At 55.5% G+C, this 20,492-nt stretch overlaps 1 protein-coding gene across 3 annotated transcripts in view; it reads right to left on the reverse strand.

The window, feature by feature from the left end:
• CASTOR2 (cytosolic arginine sensor for mTORC1 subunit 2) overlaps positions 1–19,782 on the reverse strand; it is an 83,727-nt gene extending 63,945 nt beyond the window's left edge. The window contains exons 1-2 of one of the 3 annotated variants that reach the window (XM_085016951.1): positions 19,353–19,782; positions 14,061–14,859 (exon numbers count right to left, since the gene is read on the reverse strand). In XM_085016951.1, the coding sequence (XP_084873077.1) occupies positions 14,761–14,859; positions 19,353–19,778 (525 nt within the window). In that variant the 5' untranslated portion in view covers positions 19,779–19,782 and the 3' untranslated portion in view covers positions 14,061–14,760. Of the gene's footprint in view, positions 1–14,060; positions 14,860–19,352 lie in introns of those variants that run through there. The other 2 variants (XM_003481005.5, XM_085016950.1) reach the window with 2 other exon arrangements.
• Between the last annotated feature and the right edge of the window lie 710 nt (positions 19,783–20,492).

A 20,492-nucleotide genomic window follows, 5' to 3' on the forward strand; every position in this document is an offset into this window, starting at 1 on the left:
GCCTTGGGGCAGAGACCCTCCGGCCAGTCTGCTCTCCCCAGTGAGCCCCAGGCTCCCCCAGTCCAGGGTGGCCTCAGTCAGCAGCAGGGCTGACTGGACTGGGGTCATCAGCTCCTGTTCCTTCCAAAGTGCTTGTGCACAGGCCTGGGGGTCCAGCTATGGCTGAGACACGCCTGCGAACAAAGCCCCACCCCAAGCTGTCATGTCCTGCACTCCCAGCTGAGAGTGGCATCAACTTCCTGAAGTCAGGACTGGGGCCAGAAATCAACACAGACACCCACTGTCGGCTCCCCACCACCCAACCTTCCCGCCAACGCCTCCTAGAGGACACAGCGCTTTGTTTTGCTGGGTTTGTTAACTGTCCTTACGTCTCTGAGCTGCCCAAGAGCAGCTTAATGACAGTCCAGGGGCCCTGACCCACGGTGAGGAGGGCCAGGCCCCAAGGGCTTTCTATAGACTCTGGGCCAAACATTTCACTTCTATTAAAATTTTCATTTGGCCGTGGCCAATATCCCCGGGCCACGTCCAAGCTGCCAAAGTTAGAGACAGACAAAGTAAGGGAGACAGCGACATTAGAAAAAGAAAGGAATCAGAACATAGCCATGTAAAAATGCATTTCTGATGAGCTGGCCAAGTCAGCGCTATCATCCCATTTTGCAGATGAAGAGACTGAGGCTTGGAGAAGTCAACACTACCCCAAAGGCTGTGAGCGAAGTGGGGAGAATATGCCGTGTGTGACCAGTAAGCATGAGCAGTGGGCCTCTGTGGTGCCAGCCTCCTGCCCACACAAGATGTGAGTGACCTCAGGGATAAACATCTTTGGCAGCAGCAGGGAGAAGCTTCCAGAGTCCTCTGAGGGTTACAGGGGCCAGAAGCTGCCCAGCCATCACCCTGGGGTGGGAAGGTTTGTTATTTTCCCTCTCAGCCCAGTCCTCAGGGGAGGGGACACCCAGGCCCAGCTGGTCCCAGAGCCTGGAGTCTCCCCATGAGCTAAAGCTGGCAGGAAGGTGGGAAGGCCTGAGATGCTGTGAGAGCTTCCAACATTCGTGGAGGTGAGAGAGCTCTGGACCTGGGAGGGGGCAGTCCCTGGAGGCGGGGACCTGGGTTTGAGGGCTGGGCACACTGGGCATGGTTGAGTGTGGGTCTGGTTACCTGGACCCCAGGGCCTGGCAGACAGGTGACTTCACCTGCATGGGAGGGGGGGCCGTAGGGGAGCTGGCGAAAGGGATGGGCAAACGCTCAGATACAAGAGTAAATAAAATCAGGGCTTTAACTATAGGCTGGGTGCTCTGGAGGTGAAAGGTTAAGACCCTGCCACAGCCCACTGGGGGCCTGCAAGCTGGCTGGGGGATAGAATGAAGGGTGACAAAGAGCCCCAAAGAAGAAGACAAGCAAATGCCTCAGGGCTCACATGGAGGTGCATAAACACGCACCCCCAGAAGGGAAGGTGACATAAAGGGGTCCTTCACCTACCAGGCTGTCTGATGACACCCAGACAGGAATGTCAGCGGGAACCCTTCTCCCCTTCTCCGCAGGCACCATGGGAGGACTCTTCCAACACACACACTCTGACCCAGGGTTCTACCTCTAGGCGTTGCCTGCAAGCACAGTAAGGCCTCTGCCCCGAGTTACATGTTATAGCGTTAATAACAGGGACAAAAAAAGTCGGGAACAAATATCCCAACTGGTGGGAGACAGTTTAAAGATATGATGGTCGCCTGTTTCTTGGGAGGCTGTGCAACAGTTAAAATGAAGGATGCGGAAAAAAAAAAAAAACCATTGGCGGGGCGGCGGGAGATGCGAATCACTGCTAGGATGAACTTTCGCTGTTCTGCACTGTGGTTTTCTCAGCTGGAGTGAGCATGGTTTAATATCAATTCATGCAAAAAAAAAAAAGATGGAAAATGGCGCATATGCATACTTGCATATATGGATATACATACACACATGTGTATACATACCCAGGAAATATCACCAAGATCTCCGCTAATTTTGTCTGTGGGGGCGGGAATGGGGTGGCTGAAGAACAACTGTGGGAGGGAGCTTTTACTGGGCACCTTTGTGTATCTTTGGAATTCTAATAGACTGAATTTATCATCTACTCAAAACTTATAAATAAGAAAAAAAAAAAAAACCCAGCGGTAAGGAGGCAGCAGGACTGGGGTGAACTGCCAAGGCGGGGGAGCCAGCTCAGAGTGGGGTGCCAAGGGGGCACTGAGAAGGTGGAAGGAGGGGGTGCTGTGTTCAGGGGCATGGTGTCGGGAGCCAGATGGTCCCTGGGGGTCAAACCCCAGCCCTGCTGTTGACCTGTGCCATGGCCCTGGCAGTCACAATTCTCTCCTCCTTCCTGCCCTGGACCCAGGGCACAGCCCAGACACAGCCTGAGGCCAGGAGGACAGAGGAGAATCAGAGGATGATGGGGCTTCCTGCCTCTCCCGGGCTGGGGTGCAGCCTTTCACCCAGCTGCAAGCATCTCTTCAGGGGAGGGGTGGCTGACCCTGACCCACCTAAGAGGCCAGGTGACCTGTCACCCTAAAGCAGACCCTGGAGTTCTGCCTTCTCTCCATGCAGGGCTCCCCACAGAAGCCGCTGGGTCCCACCCCTCCCGCATAGTAAGCCGGGGCCCTGCAGGGGTAGGTACATGAAGATGGGGGAGGCGTCCCAACATCTGAGCCTCAACAGGAAGACAAACAGCCACCCAAGCCTTCCCGAGACCTGGTCTGTGCCCCCCACCCCCCATCCCACTTAAGAGACTAGAGCACCAGGCGCAGTCAGAGGCCCAAATCACAGCCTGGACGGGGGGGAAATGAGCATCTCCCAGGGCCCCAGACTGTCTGGAGATACCCAAGGGTTATGGAGAACAGCAGGTGCTGAGGGAAGCCTCGCCGGTGACAGCCAATGCCTGCTGAGCAACACCTGGAGGCCGGGTGATGGACCCCCAGGAGCACACGAGACTCCTACAGCACTCTGAGGCTCAGCAGCACTTTCCGGATACGAAAACTGAGACTTACTGATGTGAACTACCTCCAAACAGGGCATGTGACTGAATATCTGAGTCCTCCATAAATTCATGCACTGAAGCCCTAATGCCCAAGGGGATGGTATTTGGAGGTGGGGCCTCTGGGAGGTGGTTAGGGTTGGGCAAGGTCATAGGAATGGGGTTCTACGCTGGGGTTAGTGCCCTGGAAGAGGAAGAGGAAGTGCTTGCCTCTCTGTCCTTTGTGTGCACCGAGGAAAGACCCCGTGAGGACAGAGGGAGAAGGCAGCTGTCTCCAAGCCAGGAAGAGAGCCCCCACCAGGAAGTGAGTCCATCGGCTCCCGGACCGTGAGATTTCCAACGTCCAAGACGGAGAAATAAATTTGTGTTGTTTCAAGCCGCCCAGGCAGCGGTATTTTGTTACTGCAGCCCAAGCTGACAAGGACAGGGGGCACAGGGAGGGGTCCAACTCAGCTGTGTCAAGACTCGAGGATATATGCTCCTTCTCCCGGACAATCCTTTTTATCCTGCCCCCAATCCCTGCACCACCCCTGTGCCTCAACTTTCTCCTCATTCTCACGAGCCTAGATCTGTTGTTGTTGTTGAGTGTACATTTGCTTGTATTAAAATACACAAGAAATTTACAATCCTAACCATTTTTTTTCCTTTTTTTTTAAGGGCCCCACCCACAGCATATGGAAGTTCCATGGACCAGGGGTCCAACAGGAGCTGCAGCCGCCGTCCTACACAAGAGCCACGGCAATGCCGGATCCAAGCTGCATCTGTGAGCTACACCGCAGCTCTCGTCAATGCTGGATCCTTAACCCACTGAGCGAGGCAAGGGATTGAACCCGCATCCCCATGGATACTAGTTGGGTTCTTAACCTGCTGAGCCCCAACGGGAACTCCGTCTTTTGGTCTTTTTGCTGTTTCTTGGGCCGCTCCCGCGGCATATGGAGGTTCCCTGGCTAGGGGTCAAATCGGAGCTGTAGCCGCCAGCCTACGCCAGAGCCACGGCAACGCAGGATCCGAGCCGTGTCTGCAACCTACACCACAGCTCACGGCAACGCCGGATCCTTAACCCACTGAGCAAGGGCAGGGACCGAACCCGCCACCTCATGGTTCCTAGTCGGATTTGTTAACCACTGCGCCACGACGGGAACTCCGGGAACTCCATCTTAACCAAATATAACACACTGCTATCCCTGAAGCCAGCTATCTCACTCTAAAGCAGTGGTTTTAATGGAGTTCCTGTCGTGGCTCAGCAGAAACAAATCTGACTGGGATCCATGAGGATGCAGGTTCAATCCCTGGCCTCGCTCAGTGGGTTAATGATCCCACACTGCCGTGCACTGTGGTGCAGGTCACAGATTCGGCTTGGATCTGGCGTGGCTGTGGCTGTGGTGGAGGCCGGCACGTACAGCTCCGATTCAACCCTACCTTGGAAAACTCCACATGCTGCAGGTGTGGCCCTAAAACGACAAAATGAATAAATAAGTAACGAAAGCAATGGTATCAAATACATTCACATTGTTGTGCAACCATCACTACCATCCATCCCCATAACCCTTTTCATTTTGTAAAACTAAAACTGGGCCCAGAAAACCATCACTCCCCATTCCCCCATCACCAGTCTCTGTCAGTCAACACTCTACTTTCTGTCGCCACGAAATTTTATAAGTGGAATCAGTATTTATCCTTTGTGACTGGTGTATATCACTCAGCATAACATCCTCGAGGTTCATCCCTGTTGTAGCAGGTGTGAGACTGTCCCTCCTTTTTAAGGCCGAATGATATTCCACTGTAGGCACCCACCACACTTTGCTTATCCATTCATCAGTGGAAGGAGACGGGTTGTTTCTGCTTAGCGATTGTGAATAAAGCTACTATGAACACGAGTGTACAAGTATTCGAGACCCTGCTTCCAGGTCTTTTCCCAGAAGTGGAATTTCAGTAGGCCCCATTTTCTATACCACGCGCTCTCATTCCCGTTTCCACTTCTCTGGGCACTTCCTCCAGCTGTCCTCTTCCTTGCTGGCCCTTCCTTCCCGCGTGAGCCTTCTCTGGCTCTGGGATTACGCCCGTGACCAGATCCTGACCAAGAAGGCTGGAGAGACCCCCGCCCTCTCCTCACAACAAGGGCCCTCTCTAGCCCCCACGCTGCTCCAGCTCACCATGGGCTCCGTGGGCCAGACCTCTGCGCTTTAGCACATGCTGTTCTTCCTCGGAAGTCCCTTCCCTACCTTAATGCTTCAGGCCTGGCTCCATGTCACCTCTCTGGGAAGCTCTCCCCAACACACGTGGACTCGACTGTACTTCCTCTCCTGCACCTGGGCCTCGAGGACCTTCCTCTCCCCAGACACGTGTAACCGAGAGCGTGGGGTGCTGTCTCCCACACCGCGCCGTCCACAACCAGTCCCGGGTCCAAGTCTGCAAAGCGCCAGCACGTGGCACGGGATGGGTGTCAGGACATACTTGGGAACCAGCAGGGATGGAGAAAGCCTCAAGGGCTGAGGGTCCAGGTCAAGTGTAAGGAAAGCCCAGAGAGAAAGAACAAACCATCTCCACTGTGCAGCCTCTGCTTCCCCCTGAGCCCGATTCCCTGGGGGTAAGGGACAAGCCCTCCGAGGCTGGTGGCACAAGCTTCCCAGGCCACACACTGGCCTGCACTGCTCCCCGGGGGCCCCTTCTTGGCCTGTCTCTGCCTTGGGCGGGAGAAGGAACACAGCTTCAGAGGAAACCTGCCCTCACAGGGCAGAGGTGTATGTGCAGGGTAGGGGTCAGGGGTGTGTGTGATGCACGAACCTTCATTCTGCTCGAGGACTCAGGGGTCCCGGCTGGGCATTAACACAGGGCAACCTTCCGATGGTTTGATTTTTCATGGGGCATTTCAGCAGCACAGCTGATGTGCCAGCGAGGCCGGCAGTACAGGAGCACTGAGGGGGTCTCATGACCACCACTGCCTCCAGCCCCGTGACCCTCTGGGCCCTCGGCGCCTGAACCAGGCTCCGATCTAAGCACTTGATCTGTAGGATCTCATTTAATCCTTGGAGCAGCCCTCAGACCCAGTGCAAGCGCCTTCTGTGTTTTTTCAACGGAAACTGACAACCGGAGGCCCTTAAAAACCAGGTGGATTTGGACTGAAGAGCTGGGGGAGGGAAGCGGCGGGAGGGAAAGTGGAGGGGGGGGGGAGTCACTCTGAATAGAACTACTCTAAAGAGTATTTAGAAAAGAGCAGATAAAAAAGGAAATGTGATTTCACTGCCTAGGAGCAGGTTCTCGGTACACCTGGGCTGCCCCCTGGGGCCCTCATTGACCTGGCTCTATGGGATGACATGGACTGTGCATCCCCAGAGGCCGCTCAGCCCGGGGGCATCCAGCCTGGGTGGGTGCAGTGCCACCGGGTAGTTCTCCTGCCTGGGGCCAAGCCGTGGGAAGGGGAGACCGGTCCCAGCTCTGGTCCCTGAGAGCGGGTCTCACTCCGAGGCAGCTGGAGGAGGGTGGAGTCCAAGGACCCTTGTGAAACCTCTCCCCTCACCCCCACCCCCCACCCCCCACCCCCGTGTCGGCGATGCAGATCCCACTGCAGACTCCACATCCTAACCCTTGCAAAGCATGGGGCTGGGGCGGGGGTTCTTCCTACTTCTATGGCTCATTCCCCAAAGTTGGGGTAACAACTCTGTCCCTATCCTGAGGCCACTTTTAAACTCGCCCACAGAAAGCAGGCTATAGACACCTTCTCTGTGCCCTGAATGGTGAGAAGGGCCATTCCCTGCAGGAGGGAGGAAAATGGACTTAGAGGACCCCTCCTCACCATGCCCGAGCCCACCTAAGGTTGTAAACCCAGCCGGCCCCCCACTCCTTCATCTGCACCCAGGCTCACTTGGGTCAAACCTTCCCGGCTGCATAAACCTCGACTGCCTTGCCCTATGTCGCTCACCCACCATCTTATGGCAAGAACCATAGGGCTCAGAGAGGGGAAGCGCCAGGTGGAGGCTGCACAGCTTGAATTTGGAGGAGTGGGGGCACTGGATGGCGGGAAGGTCTGGGCAAAGGAGAGGTTGTCCTGGGCAGAGAAGCGGGTGGGGCACGCAGGGGAGGGGTAGCAAGGACAAAGCAGGAAAGAAGAGAAGGCAGGAAAGAGCTCAGGGAGGCGGGGAGGCTGAGTCCAGAGGGTACAGCCTCGGGGGCTCGCTCAGGGCCTGGACTCCAGCCCAGAGCCGTTCACACATGTGCGGGGATGGGATTAGATTTCCGTGCAAATCAAAGCTGCCCTCCTGCCAAGAAAGGGCCTAGAGGGGACGGGAGGGTTACAGGGTCAGGTGAGGGGGCTTGAATGAAAGGGGCCCGGGGAGACAGTGGGGGGTGCAGAGAAGGGGGTTAGAGAAACCCTCCCCCCGAGAAAGGGCCAGGAGATGGGCTGGATGGAGGGATGTACGGCTGCAGAGGAGGGTGAGGGCAGGTCCGGGTGGGAGATGAGGACTGTGTGGGACATGCCAAGTCTGGGAGTCTGAGCATCAGCCAGGCAGAGCTGCTGGATGCAGGGTGCAGAGAGAGAACAGCTCCCAGGACGTTGCTGGGAGTAGAGAGCTCATGCCTTGAAAAGGACACCAGCACTCTTTTTTTTTTCTTCTTCTTTTGATGGCTACACCTCCAGCATATGGAATTTCCCCGGGCCAGGGCCAGGGGGGCCAGGGGTCGAATGGGAGCTACAGCTGCCCAGGTATACCACAGCAAGGCAGGATCTGAGCTGCATCTGCGACCTACACTGCAGCTCACAGCAACACTGAATCCTTAACCCACTGAGCGAGGCCAGGGATTGAACCCACATCCTCACAGGTACAATGTCTGGTCCTTAACCCGCAGAGTCACAACGGGAACTCTGACACCAGCGCTCAGGGTTCAGACAAGCTGCTCTTACATCGGGCCGCCTGCCTAACCCCAAAGGTCCCCTGGTCCCTGTGCCTGCAGACCGCCCCCCTCTCCTGCTGGCCTCCCCCTCCCCGAGCCCTTGGGCCAGTCGGTCAGTCCCCACAGCTCCCTCAATCTGAAAAAAACACCCCTCATGAAATAAAAATGAGAATGAGACCTTCCATTGTGCAGCCCCCAGCTCGGCCCTGCCAGTGTTTCCCCAACAGAACAGACCATCAGCGCCGTGGGGACAAAGGCCACCCCTACCCCCTTGCCGAGGTGGGCAGTCCAGCCCGGGGCTCTTTGGTCTTCAATGAATATCCGCTGAATTCATACAAATAACTCATTGTGTGTCGGATGCCTAAATCCTTCACGTAAAATCTCCAATTTAATCCTCAGCATAACCCAAAGAGCTCGACGTCATGGTGCCCATTTTAGAGATGCAGAAACTGAGCCTCCTCTGAGGCTCTCAACAACTTGCCCAAGATCACAGACCTGATCTTTGCATGAAAAATGTTTTCTTGGGGTGGGAGGGATGGCCTGGGGGATAGGGACTGGCACATGCACACTGAGGTATCTGGAATGATTGGCCAACGGAGACCTGCCTCTGCCCCATAGCACAGAGAACCCTACCCAGTATTGGTCATCTGTGTGGGAGAAGAATCAGAGAGAATGGATCCGTGTATGTGACTGGGTCATTTTCTTGTACAGCAGAACCTACCACGACCTTGTAAATTAGTGACATGTCTATAAAACTTTAAAAAAAAGAAAAAAAATTAAAAATATTTTCTTGACTCTTACAAAGGTGCACACCTCCTGAGAAACGGGCTTTCGCACGGGCCTGAACCCCAATCTGCCAGGTGTCTGCTGCGTGACTTGGGGCCAGCTACGAGCAGCTGTCTTCCCTGTCGGCTGGGGCAGGCGAGCCCTCCTTCGCACGGGAAAGGAATGGGCAAGGAAAGGAGAGAAACGCCCAGCGCAGCCTGGCATGCCTCAGGCTTCAAGAAAGATCTCTGAGGCTAAGCTTCGTTGTTCTAAACCCATCCTATCGGTCACTGCCTCAGTGACTTTTGAGCTCTGCAGGAATGAGACTGAACTTTGAGAACAAATTTCCACCCCCTGCCTTTCCTGCTCAAGGGAGTAAATCCTGGGACCCTGGGACGGGGAGGGGCTCAGAGGCAAGGCAGGCCCTGTGCAGAGGGCCTGAAGGTGGAGAGGAAAGTCCAGGTGAGTGTCCAGGGGCCCAGCCTGGAGGGAAAACTCACCCTACCTTGAACGTAAGCACCTTGCTACAGTCCAGGGTCCCGGACCTGCGCAGGAGCTGAAGGAGGCCTCCCCTTCCTGGCAGCCCCAGCTCAGATCAAGGGGCCACAGCCTAGGCTGGCTTGGGGAGGGAGCCTACCCTCCCTCCCACTCCCGCCCCCTCCTCCAGGTGTGGCCACCTGGGCACCACCTTACCCTATCGGAGCCCATCACTCCAGCAACCAGTCATTGCAGACAGGTGAGAAGCAGGAGGCACCTGGGAGCCGTCTCCAAGCACCACCCCCACCCTGACCCCCCAAGAGCCACGGAACCTACACATGATGCTTCCTGGCCTTCACTCCCAGATGCACCTGCTTAGGTTACACCAAATTCTGGTGTGCTCGGCGCCAGGAGGACCGTGAGGGAAGCCTGCTGTGTGTGGCCAGGCGCTGTACCCGGGCTCTCCATCCACCCTAAGCCTGTTTGCCCACAAAGAAACCGAGTCTCCCAGAGGTTCAGTAACTCAGACTACGGTTACTGTCAACCGGTGAGGGAGTCCAGGCTCGTACCCACGCTGAGCGAGTGTGGTGGTTTACGACCTGGACTCTGCCGCCGGAGACCCTGGGTTCAAATCCCGACTCCTCAGATATGTGAGCCGGCACAGCTGCTGTGGAAAGCAGCCTGGCAGGTCCTCAAAACGGTAAACCCAGAGTTACCATGTGAGGCAGCACGTCGACCCCTGGAGCCCCGCCGGAGAGACAAAAACATCCACTGACACCAACGTCCGCACACGGAGGTTCACGGCAGTGACCTTCACCCCAGCTAAACGGCGGAAACCACCCCGACGCCCGTCAATGGCTGAATAAACAAAATGGGGGTCTATGTGCACAACGGAACACGACCTCGTCCTGCACGGACACACACCTGCCACCACACAGAGGAACCTTGAAAACAAGATGCGCAGTGAAAGAGGACATCCCAAAGAACCACACAGCTCACGCTGCCATTCATACGAAACGTCCAGCACAGGCAAATCCCTAGAGACAGAAAGCAGGTGCGCGCCGCCAGGGCCAGGGAATGACGGCTTACAGGGCATGGTTTCTTTGGGGGCGATGATGAACGTGTTCTGGCATAAGTGGTGATGCCTGTAGAACTCTGAACAGACAAGACGCTCTTGAGCTGTCAACGTGAAGAGGGTGAATTGTATGGTGTGTGAACGCTTACTCTTCATTTGCGGCATAAGAGATGATCGGTGCCTCGGTTTCTCCATCTGTGAAATGGGGCCAGTAATTTTAACTTACACGCTCAGGGCTGTTGTGAGGATGAAATGAGTCAACAAGAGACGTCCTCAGAGCAGCTGTCTCTCTGGGTCCTAGCGCCTTCCCTCGGGGTGACTCTGCTGCCCACAGGGCCCTGGCTCACTACCATCCACTGCACGCTCGCCAGGCTCGTATCGCCGCTCCACCCCCTTTTCACAAAACATACACCGTATCATATTCATCAATCATTTTGAAGTGTACAGGTCAGAAGTACATTCGTGTTGTTGTGTAACCATCTCCAGAACTTTTCATCTTGCACAACGGAAACTCTATACCCCCTGAGTGCAGCTCCCCGGTGCTTCCCTGCCAGCCCCTGGCAGCCACCCCCTCGACCTTCTTCTTGATCCATCTGACCTCTCCAGGCACCTCGTGGAAACGGAATGGCACAGCACTGGTCTTTTTGTGACTGGCTGATTTCACTTAGCATAACGTCTTCAAGGCGGATCCACGTGGTAGCAGGTGTCAGGACTTCCTTTTTAAGGCTGAAGGGTATTTTATTCGATGAACAGACCACACTTTGCTTATCCATTCATCTGTCGATGGGCACTTGGGTTGCCACCCCTTTTGGTTGTTGTGAACGATGCTGCCATGAACATGGCGGGGGGGCAGATAAGACCCCAAGCTTTTAAGCCTAGATCAGAGGTCAGAGTGTGTCCCACCTGTTATATTTCAGGCCTGGAAGTGTGTAAAGTATGCGGTGGGGGGGGGATGACAACGATGACTCCCCTTAGCAGATGACAAACTGAGTGGCTGAGGGGCTGGGTGAACTGGCAGCTGGGGGAGATGCTGGTGGGCCTGTCTGCTTCTGCCGAGGTGCAGCCCTGGGCCTTGGACAACCAAAACCTGCTTCAGCACTGGTGGGATCAGGCTGGGTTACTCAGACCTAGTTCCTCAGACCAGAAGTCTGTTAGAAGAAAGAAAACTTGGCAGCTTCGCGAAGATACAGGAGAGACGACCTCGGGCCTTTCCGACGGCCTCGCTCCACCCCCGAAAGACCAGGGCACTGGCCCTGAAGCTGGATGCGCACCTGGAGGGAGGACAGAGGGGGACCAGCCCTCCCAACCTCCCCCGGGAAGCCCAGGTGACCCCAGGAAGCCACTCACCCAGCCGCAGGGGGAGCTTTAAGAGCTGTCTGGCTGGACAAAAGCTAGGACACTCACCTCTGGTTTGCCCTGTTGTCAGGGTTAATTATTTTTAGTGCTCCCTGTTATTCTCAGAAGTGTCCCCATTTGGATGATAAATTACATAGTCACTGTATCAGTTACCTTCTGCATGACAAATTACTGCGAAAACCTAGTCGCTTGAAACAACAACAAACTTTTCTTAACTCTCACAGCGCCTAAGGGCTTGGAATTTGGGCGGGGCTCAACAGGGCACTTCTGGCTGAAGGTCTTTTAGGAAATGGCAGCCCCGGAGCTGGCTGGGGCTGCGGTTCCTGGAAGGCTTGCCTGGGGTGGGAAGATGTGTCCTCACGGTGGTCCCGCACAGGCTGGCTGCTGGTGGGAGGCCTCAGCTCCACTCCACTGCGGGCCTTTCCACGGGGATGCCCGAGGGTCCTTACAACGTGGCAGCTGGCTTCAGGCAGAAGCTATCCCTTTATGCCCCGAGCCTCAGAAGCCCTGCAGCACTGCTTCTCCCCCTTCTGCTCCTTAGCACACAGTCACTAATCCAGACTCCATCCTTAAAGGCAAGGGAGCGCTAACTTTTGAAGGGAAGAGTGTTCAAGAATTTGGGATATTTAAAAACCAGCACAGTTACTCTAACACTAGGGCATGGGTGGTGCAGAGATGGGGCAAAGCCAGAGAGGACAGAAGTCGGACCAAGGAACAGTCACGATGCCAGACAAGGAGAGTGGAGGAGGATCAGAGGGCGATCCGAGGCAGGTTTTGAGCAAGGCAGTTATGTCAGGGATTCCACGTGAGCCATGACACGGACCTCTGGTGGGGCCACGGGGCCTCCATTCAGCCCCTCACCCCCCACCCCGGTACTAGCTGTCCCCTCCTTCTGGGCCTCTGGGCCTCACACCCTCTACCTTTGGCAGAGAACACACCTTTTCTTCCCACTGCACAGAAGCGCCGTTTGTGTCTCCCATGGGGCCCTGCACGCAGTAGGTGCACACTGCAGGGTTTCTGTATGAACAAATCCTGCCAATTTGCACCAACCCCACGCTGTGGTCACACCAGCCACCATTCCCAGCCTGTGCTCTGCATACAGCCTTCTCTTTCCAGGCCTTTGCTTCAGCCTTCCTCCTGCCCCGAGGGTGCTGGCGGTGCTGACCGTTTGCACTGCCCTGGAGGCAGGTGGGTAATAAGGATTGGCCATGGCAGAGGCAGTGGGCTTGGGCGAGGAGGGGTGCACCAGGCCAAGGGGTTGGGTGTGAGGCAAGGCCAGGACAACCCTGTGCTTTCCATACCTGGTGCTTGGGAGCTGCGGTGAAGCCGGCTTCTTTCCCCGGGGCAGCAGCAGTCCACGGCTGCCCCGGGCCCCCGTGGGAGATAGCTCTGGCGCTGACCCTGGATTCGCCCCACTGCACCCCTCCCTGGATCCATCCATGCCCACCCACTACTGCACCCTGCCCAGCCTGTCTTCCTTCATCCCCAGCACCTTCACCTTCTGACAGCTTCCCATTCCACCCAGGCTCAGCTCACAGTGCCGCCTCCTCTAGGAAGCCTTACCTGCTTGCAGCTCTGGGATGTTACAGCATTTTGGCTGCTCCTTTCCAAGGTCCTAAAGGCCTGGGGTCCTCGACCAGGATCCCGGAGGGCAGTGACAGAATCTCCACTTCCTGAATCAGAGTGAGACTGTGCGCGCCTAAGGACCTGAGAACGTCTCCTTCTAACCCTCCACAGAACAGCTTAAAGGGCATGTGCTCCCTCGGCTAACACTGGAGGTTTCAGGGGCCCAGGCTCTTTTTGAAGTGCTTGTCAAGGTTTGTATCTCTAAGGCCTCACCACAACCTAGGCAGTCGGCATGCCCACTAGCCCTGTTTTAGAAACGGAGCGCACAGACAGGTCAAGCATTTTGCCTAATGTCACACTGCCAGGATGTAGGGGTGCTGGGATTGCACCCCAGGTGCCAGGTCCGAGGCTCTCACTCCCCTGCCAGCCTACCTACCTTGCCCTATTGCAATCAAACAGTGGCCCCAGTCCAATGCACTCAGGAAAACAGCTGTCTCTGGATGGACTTTTTGCAATTTTGAGCTTTTCTCCTCTAAATGCCTCTTTAAGTCTTTAGTGCTTACGAAGGCCTTGTTGGCAAGATTTCCCAGAGGCAGCACCAATGGATCACGGATGAATGACTGCAGGCCAAACCATACCCGAAACTTGCAGACAGCAGATCTGGCCCAGGCAGGCGTGTGGGTTTCTGTGAGCAGGCACTTACTTCATATTACTTAGGTGGGTTTTTTTTTCTGCCAGTCAAATGAGATGGACTTTCTAGATATGAGCATTTAACAGGCAGAAAAAGAGGGTGCTACAGCCTCCTGACACCTGAACGTGCATTTCAGGATAATAATCTTGCCTCTACCCCCGCTTCACTGCTATGGCCTCTCAATGACACCTCTGCTAAATGGCCCCGGGGCGCGGGGGGTGGGGTGGGATCCAAACATGTGTGATTTTAGACCTGGCTGAGTTGTCTCAAGACAGGTTCTACGACCAGAGTCCCTGGGTCCAAATTCCAGCTCTGACACTTCTTTGTGTCCCTGGGCACTCAAGTCCCTCGGTTTCCTTATCTGAAAAGTGGGGGCAATCCTGCTCCACTTTTAGAGCGTTGTGGTAAGGAACTAATAGATGTATGGTGCCTGGACTCTAGTACATGCTTTGTAAGTGTCAGCTATTATTGTCATTGTTGTTTTTAACCATACACTTATTAATTACTCCCAGTTGTGCCTTCTGGGATCTTAGCAAATTAAAGCCCCTGAGGAGTCCCACCTCCCAGTGTCCACAAGACCCCAGGCAGCTGGCCCCAGCTGCAGTGGTAGATCCCGATTGGTCCGTGATGGTCTCATTTCTTAGGCTGGTGATTGGTGGAGGGATGCTCATGTGACCCAGTTCTGACCAATGAGATGAAGAGGTCTGCATAGGAGGGAGGTGTGTTCTTGGAAAGGTTTTCTCAGAGAGCGACACCCTGGAGGCAAGAGCCCTTTCTGTCCACTGGGTCTTCTGCAACCCATTCCTACCACTGCTCATAATGCCTGGACCTGACCCAGCCGTTCCATGGGGTCAAAGAGAAAGACTGAGTCCTTGATGACATCAAGCCTTTAAGTTAACAACCCTTGAGCAGTTTGACTCATGACCTCTTATCGTGCAAAGTTCACACTTCTTGCTGTTTGAGCCAGCTTGTTTGCAGCCCAAAGGATCCTGCTGATATTCCAAGGTTGGTCACAGTACATCTTCTTGAGATAAAGCCCATCTGCAGAGAGGAAAGGTCTGACTGAGCTCAGCTCTGCACCCAGGGAAGACGTCCCAGAGGAGGTGAGGGTAAAATGGAATCTAAAAGGAGCAGGTGGTCAAAGAGGGTAGGGCAAAGAGTAACATTCCAGGCAGACAGACAAAGGCCTGAGGCTAGAGACACTGTAAGGTGTGTATGCACGGGGAAGAAGTACTTTGTGTGGCTGGGAGCCGTGAGAGATGAGACTGGAGTGGTGTGGTGGGCTGCAGCAGGCCCTCAGCCGGGCTACACAAGTGCAGGTTATCCAAGGGCTAAAGGGAAGTTCTGCGAACAGCCTGGATTTTGCTCCCCCAGGGTCTCCCCATCCAACTTGGTGCCTAGAATTAGTGTACTCAGCCCGCCTCCTGCCCCCTGTTCCAGCCACACCCAGATCCTGCCCGGAGTCGGAGCAGGGGCACTGGGCCTTGTTTCTCCACGTGTGATTCTGCCTGCCGAGCCTCTTCCAGCCCCCAAGGCACTGAGAAGAGGCTCTGGCTGGAATCTGGGTCACTCTGCACAAGTCGGACATCCATCAAACAGGCAGTTACTAAGTGCCTACAAAGCAATGTGCTAAGCACAGTGGAGAACGGACCTGGTTCAAATCCCAATCTGTTTCCTTCCAGCTGTGTGACCTTGAGCAAACCACTTCTCAAACTTGCCGCCTTCACCTCTTTGGAACAGACGGTTGAATCAATGGTAGCTCCATCATCTCTGATACTGGAAGGGGGGTTTGGGGGTGGGGGGGGAGAGGGTAAAAAGATGCACAAAAAGTTTCCTGAGAGTAAGCTCTATAATCTAGGTGGTGGGAGAATAAAACGAGCACACGATATACAGTTATGAACAAAAGGTGAGAAGTGATGAAAGGTTCAGGGGAGTCCAGATGGGCGGTGATGAGGCACAAGCATTCCTGGCAGAAGAGAAGCCCCACAGAGGCAGGGCAGAAGGGATGCAGAAAGCCTACAGGTTCCATCCTCTGCTCCTAAAGCTTTAGAAGAGCACGCTGCACACCCAAGGGCTGGACCTAACTGTTGAATGTGGGTGTCACTGGAACCTGTAAGAGCAAATCTCTCAGCTTGGGCCAGAACGATGCTGATTCGACTCCTGACTCTACCACTTATAGTCTGACCTTGAATAAGTCACTTAACATTTGAGCCTCAGATTCCTTCACTGCAAAGCAGGTGTAAAACCTAATTCACAGAGTTGTACAGAATCCCAGGCCAGGATCTAGCTAATTCCTATTTTAAAGCCCTAAGATGCAGTGCCACCTCCTACAGGAAGCCCCTCAGGCTCCCTTAGGCAGCCCCCCAGATCCTTCTGTTACCCCTGAGACATTCCCTTCCCTGCTGTCTGGTGATCACCTCTTCCTTTTTTCCTACCAGGCTCTGAGCTTTGCAGAGGAAGAGGCAGGGTATCTCAGCATCTCTCTCTTTTTTTTTTTTTAAATTTTTTATTTATTTTTATTTTTTATTTTATTTTTATTTTTTCGTCTTTTTGCTATTTCTTGGGCCGCTCCCGCGGCATATGGAGGTTCCCAGGCTAGGGGTCTAATCGGAACTGCATCCACCGGGCTACGCCAGAGCCAGAGCAACGCTGGATCCGAGCCGCATCTGCAACCTACACCACAGCTCACGGCAACGCCGGATCGTTAACCCACTGAGCAAGGGCAGGGATCGAACCCGCAACCTCATGGTTCCTAGTCGGGTTCGTTAACCACTGCGCCACGACGGGAACTCCCTCAGCATCTCTTGAACCCAGCTGCATCCCCACACCGAATGGGTATCTACTGACACCACATCCCTCCCCAAGCCTCCACCCAGGTAGACACGAGAGGGAGGAAGTGACTAAGTCTGCCGGGGGTGGAGGGAAGGGGGGTTCAGGAAAGCTTCGGGTGACAGCACTAGACCTTGAGGTTGACGAGGAATTTACTAGTGGGGGGTTGGGGGGAGGAGGTTCCAGGCAGAGCTGAAAATACTACAGCAGGGAGGTTGTGAAGGGAAGTAAATTGTGGGTCATAGAGTATTTGCCAGAGAGTGACTAAAGATGAAGATTCTGGATCCAGATTCCCAAAGGTCTCAAATGCCAAGCCAAGGATCACCCCCACAGGGAGCAATCAAAACCCTGCAAAAAACCCTGCACACTGACCAAAAATGATAAGGCCATGGGCCACCACTTGGGGGCAGGTATTGCTGAAAGAATCACAAAGGACCAAAAGTTCTACCTGGATGACTGATCATTGAAAACTCACTTAAATAAGATATCCACAACCCACCGCCCCTTATTATTTGCAGAAAAGCCAATTTCCACCATCATTCCATGCTACATCCAGCAGCTCTGTGAAACCTAGTGGGCCAAGTGGTGCTGTCTTCATTACTGACAGACAAAGTGAGAGCCAGAGGAGCAAAGGGACCTTGCCACAGTCACACAGGCAATAAGGGGGCTAGTTACAACCTGAAGCCAGTGTTCTGGCCCAGAATGATGGGGAGGGAGGGAGGCAGGCCTTTGGCCATTTGACCAATGTGCTCAGCACTTTCCAGAGCCAGACCCTGGAGACATGGAGATGACCTTTGACCTCTGAGTCATCTTGAGACTAGACTGGTCACCTGGGCCTCAGAGCAGCTGCCTCTTGCAAGCAGAGGGAGAAGCAGGACCCACTGAGGGTGGGTTTCTGTGGTCAGACAGGTCAGCAGGGGCTCGCCCCCCCCCCACCCCAGAGGCCTATCTCTTGAATCCTCCAAGCTGGACTCTGGGGGTGGCGGCTGGAAGAGGGCCAGTCCCTTTACAAAGGCAAAAGGGAGTGGCCCTTCACAGCCTTTCTAAGAAGCCCCCAGATGCCCCCTCCTCCCAGCACCCAGGCCCCGCACAGCAGCAGCCTGAGTCATCATCTCGGTGGTTGGAATGGTAGCGGAGAAATCAGCCGGGGGGCTGCCTGGGGCTGAGAGCCAAGGGTTGGAAAAACAAGGCCATTTTCTCTTACCTCCAGCCCTGGACTCTCAAGATAGGACAGGGGGTGGGGAGCAGAGGGCAGGTAGATGCAGGATGGGTGGTGTCAACAGCCAGAGAGGACAGGGAGGCAGGGGGCTCTGAGGAGGCCAGTGGTGGGGGCGGGGGGAGAGGTTCAGAATCTGAGCTGTTGGCTTTTGTTTTCAAATGACCTGTTTAATAATTACCTTTGCAATAAAAGGAGCCAGGGCCCAAAGAAGGTGAGGATTTCAACCCTCCATACCCCACTGAGAAGCCAGAGAAGAAAGTAAACAAGATGCTACTAGCTCTCTCTTGGGTCTCACAAACAATGGTGGGACGGAGCTGCCTGCTCAGACACACACACATCAAAATGAGATTTCCAGGCAAGAACTTTCACAGGCAGATAAGACGCTCCGATTGAATTATTTCCCTACATCCTTGGACCTCCCCTGAGCTCAGTGCCCAAGAGGGCAGCCTAGGGGGCCAGTCATTTTAACCTTAACCTTGACCTGTAATTTATTCATTCATTTTGCTGAGAAGGAGAACTACCTCCACCTTAACCACTGCCTCCCCCCAACCCAAGCAGCAACAACTTCATCCTTTAAAATAGTCACAATGGTGGACAAACAAGGGATTTAAGTTACAGCAGCTAGCTCGCACTCACACTCCACCGGGCTCCAGCTCTTTAAAAGCCAAAACCAAAAACACATCCTAATCCAAGCACCCACCGAGACTCACAAAGTCGGACCCCGACACGGCACTGGAAAAATCCAACTTGTTTTTTTTTTTTTTTCCTCCTTCTTTTTTCTTCAACCTCCCAAGACCTTCAACTATTTTTCCCCCTGCAGCATCCAAGCCCAGCCTCAAGGCAGAGCCATAAACATGCCTGCTCCTCCTTCTCCCATGGTTCGGCACCCCCCCCAACCTTCCTGGACCCCTAAGAAAAAAAACCACAGCGAACCTCAGCCGCAGCCCCCTCCTCTGCCCTCCCCTAGCCCCCCGCGTCGTTTGCAATCATCGCAGGCACCTGGAGATAAACACCCACTAATGATTTTATGATTTTCAGCTTTGGGTAGCCGCGCTCAGCAGAATCCCTTCCCCCCGCCCTGGCGACGCGGGCCGGCCCAACCGAGGGATTGGGGGATGGGGGGCGTTAGTTTGTTATTTTACACTGCCGCGTTTCCACACCTGTTTTTCATTCATTCATTCGTTCGTTCATTCATTCATTCACAGATTCGTCACAGCTGCCTACCCGGCTTCTGAATCTTGGGGAGAGGATGAGAGGAGGCTGAGATGGGGGAGACAGCGGCAAGGGTGCATCTTGGGGGTGGGGTCGGGGTGGAAGGACCCTGTTGGAGGGAAGATTGGGTGGCTTCGTCAAACACAAGGAGAGCGATGGGGCGGGGGCGCTCCCCGGGGCTGGAAGTTGTTTTCCGAGCCGCGGCGCCGAGGACAGCCGCCCGGGTGCGCCTCTTTGTCTCTCCCCGGCCGGCGTCGCGTCCCCGCGCGCTCACCTGGTCTTGGAGGACAGGAAGGCAAGTTTGATCAGGCCGTAGGTGAAGAGCGGGATACTCTCCTTGGCGACGCTGGCAACTTGCAGCCGGTGCTCCAGGATGTGGAGTTCCATCGTCCGCCCGCGCTCCGCGGCTGCTCATCCGCGGGGGGCGAGTCGCGGCCCCCGCCCCCTGCGCGCCCAGCCGGCACCGAGCGCCGCGGGCAACCGGCCCGGGGACCGGGAGCTCGGCGCCGGACGGGCCGGGGCGGACAAAGAGGAGACCCGCCAAACCGCGAGGGGCCGCGGGCGGCGGACGGCGGGCTGGCGGGCGGCGGGCGAGGGCGGCAGCGCTGGCGGAGCAGCGGCGCGCGGCGCCCGGCGCGGAGAGCAGCTGGTGTTCGCTGTAACAAACAACTTGCCACTCAAACGCCGGCCCGTTGGGCATGCGCGGCCGCCGCGGGGCGTGCCGGGACTTGTAGTCGCGGAGCCCAGGCGCCCGCGGCAGCTGATGTCAGGGGCTGGGCTGCCGCACGAGTGGCCTGCCGGGTGCGGGGGAAAATGTTCGAGCGCGAGCCCCCGCGGGGCCACTGGGGAGACGGAGGGCAGAAACGGGGGCCGTTGGAGCCAGCCTAAGCTTGGGTGTAAGCTCTGTCACTCAGAGCTCGGGACTAGGCGCTTTTGGGTGCAAAACGAGTGGCCCACACAACTCCCTGGCTAGAAGAGGCCCGAGTCTGGGAGGGGAGAGATTTGGAGAAACCGGTAATTACAGTGCTGAGAAGCAAAATAGAGGAGTACCGGGGACAGAGTTGGGGCCTCAGGGGGTTTCCTGGAGGAGGGGCCCTGCAGAATGGGTTCTGAAGGATGAATGGGAGCTCGCTCAGGAGGGGGAGGGGGCGCGCGGCGACGGAGGCCAGCGGCCTTCCAGGCAGAAGGAACTTCGTGTCCAAAGGCACAGAAGCGTGAAAGTCCCCACGGTGCTGTATTTGGCTTTGCTGAAGCGGAAAATGTGAGGGAGGAGAGGCAAGAGATAAGGCGGGCCCAGTAGCCAGGAGTCTGGTCAAGAGGGTCATGCGTGCAGAGCTAATGAGGTGGCCGTTTATCCGGCGGGAGAGGAGTGAGAGGAGCGTGATGGGGACTGCGAATTAGAGGCGTCTGAAAA

This window comes from Sus scrofa, chromosome 3 (genome assembly GCF_054392235.1).
Source record: "Sus scrofa isolate SSC_HxYL_T2T_F1_AM1 chromosome 3, Sscrofa_HxYL_maternal_Yorkshire_Landrace_v2.0, whole genome shotgun sequence".
NCBI lineage: Eukaryota > Metazoa > Chordata > Mammalia > Artiodactyla > Suidae > Sus > Sus scrofa.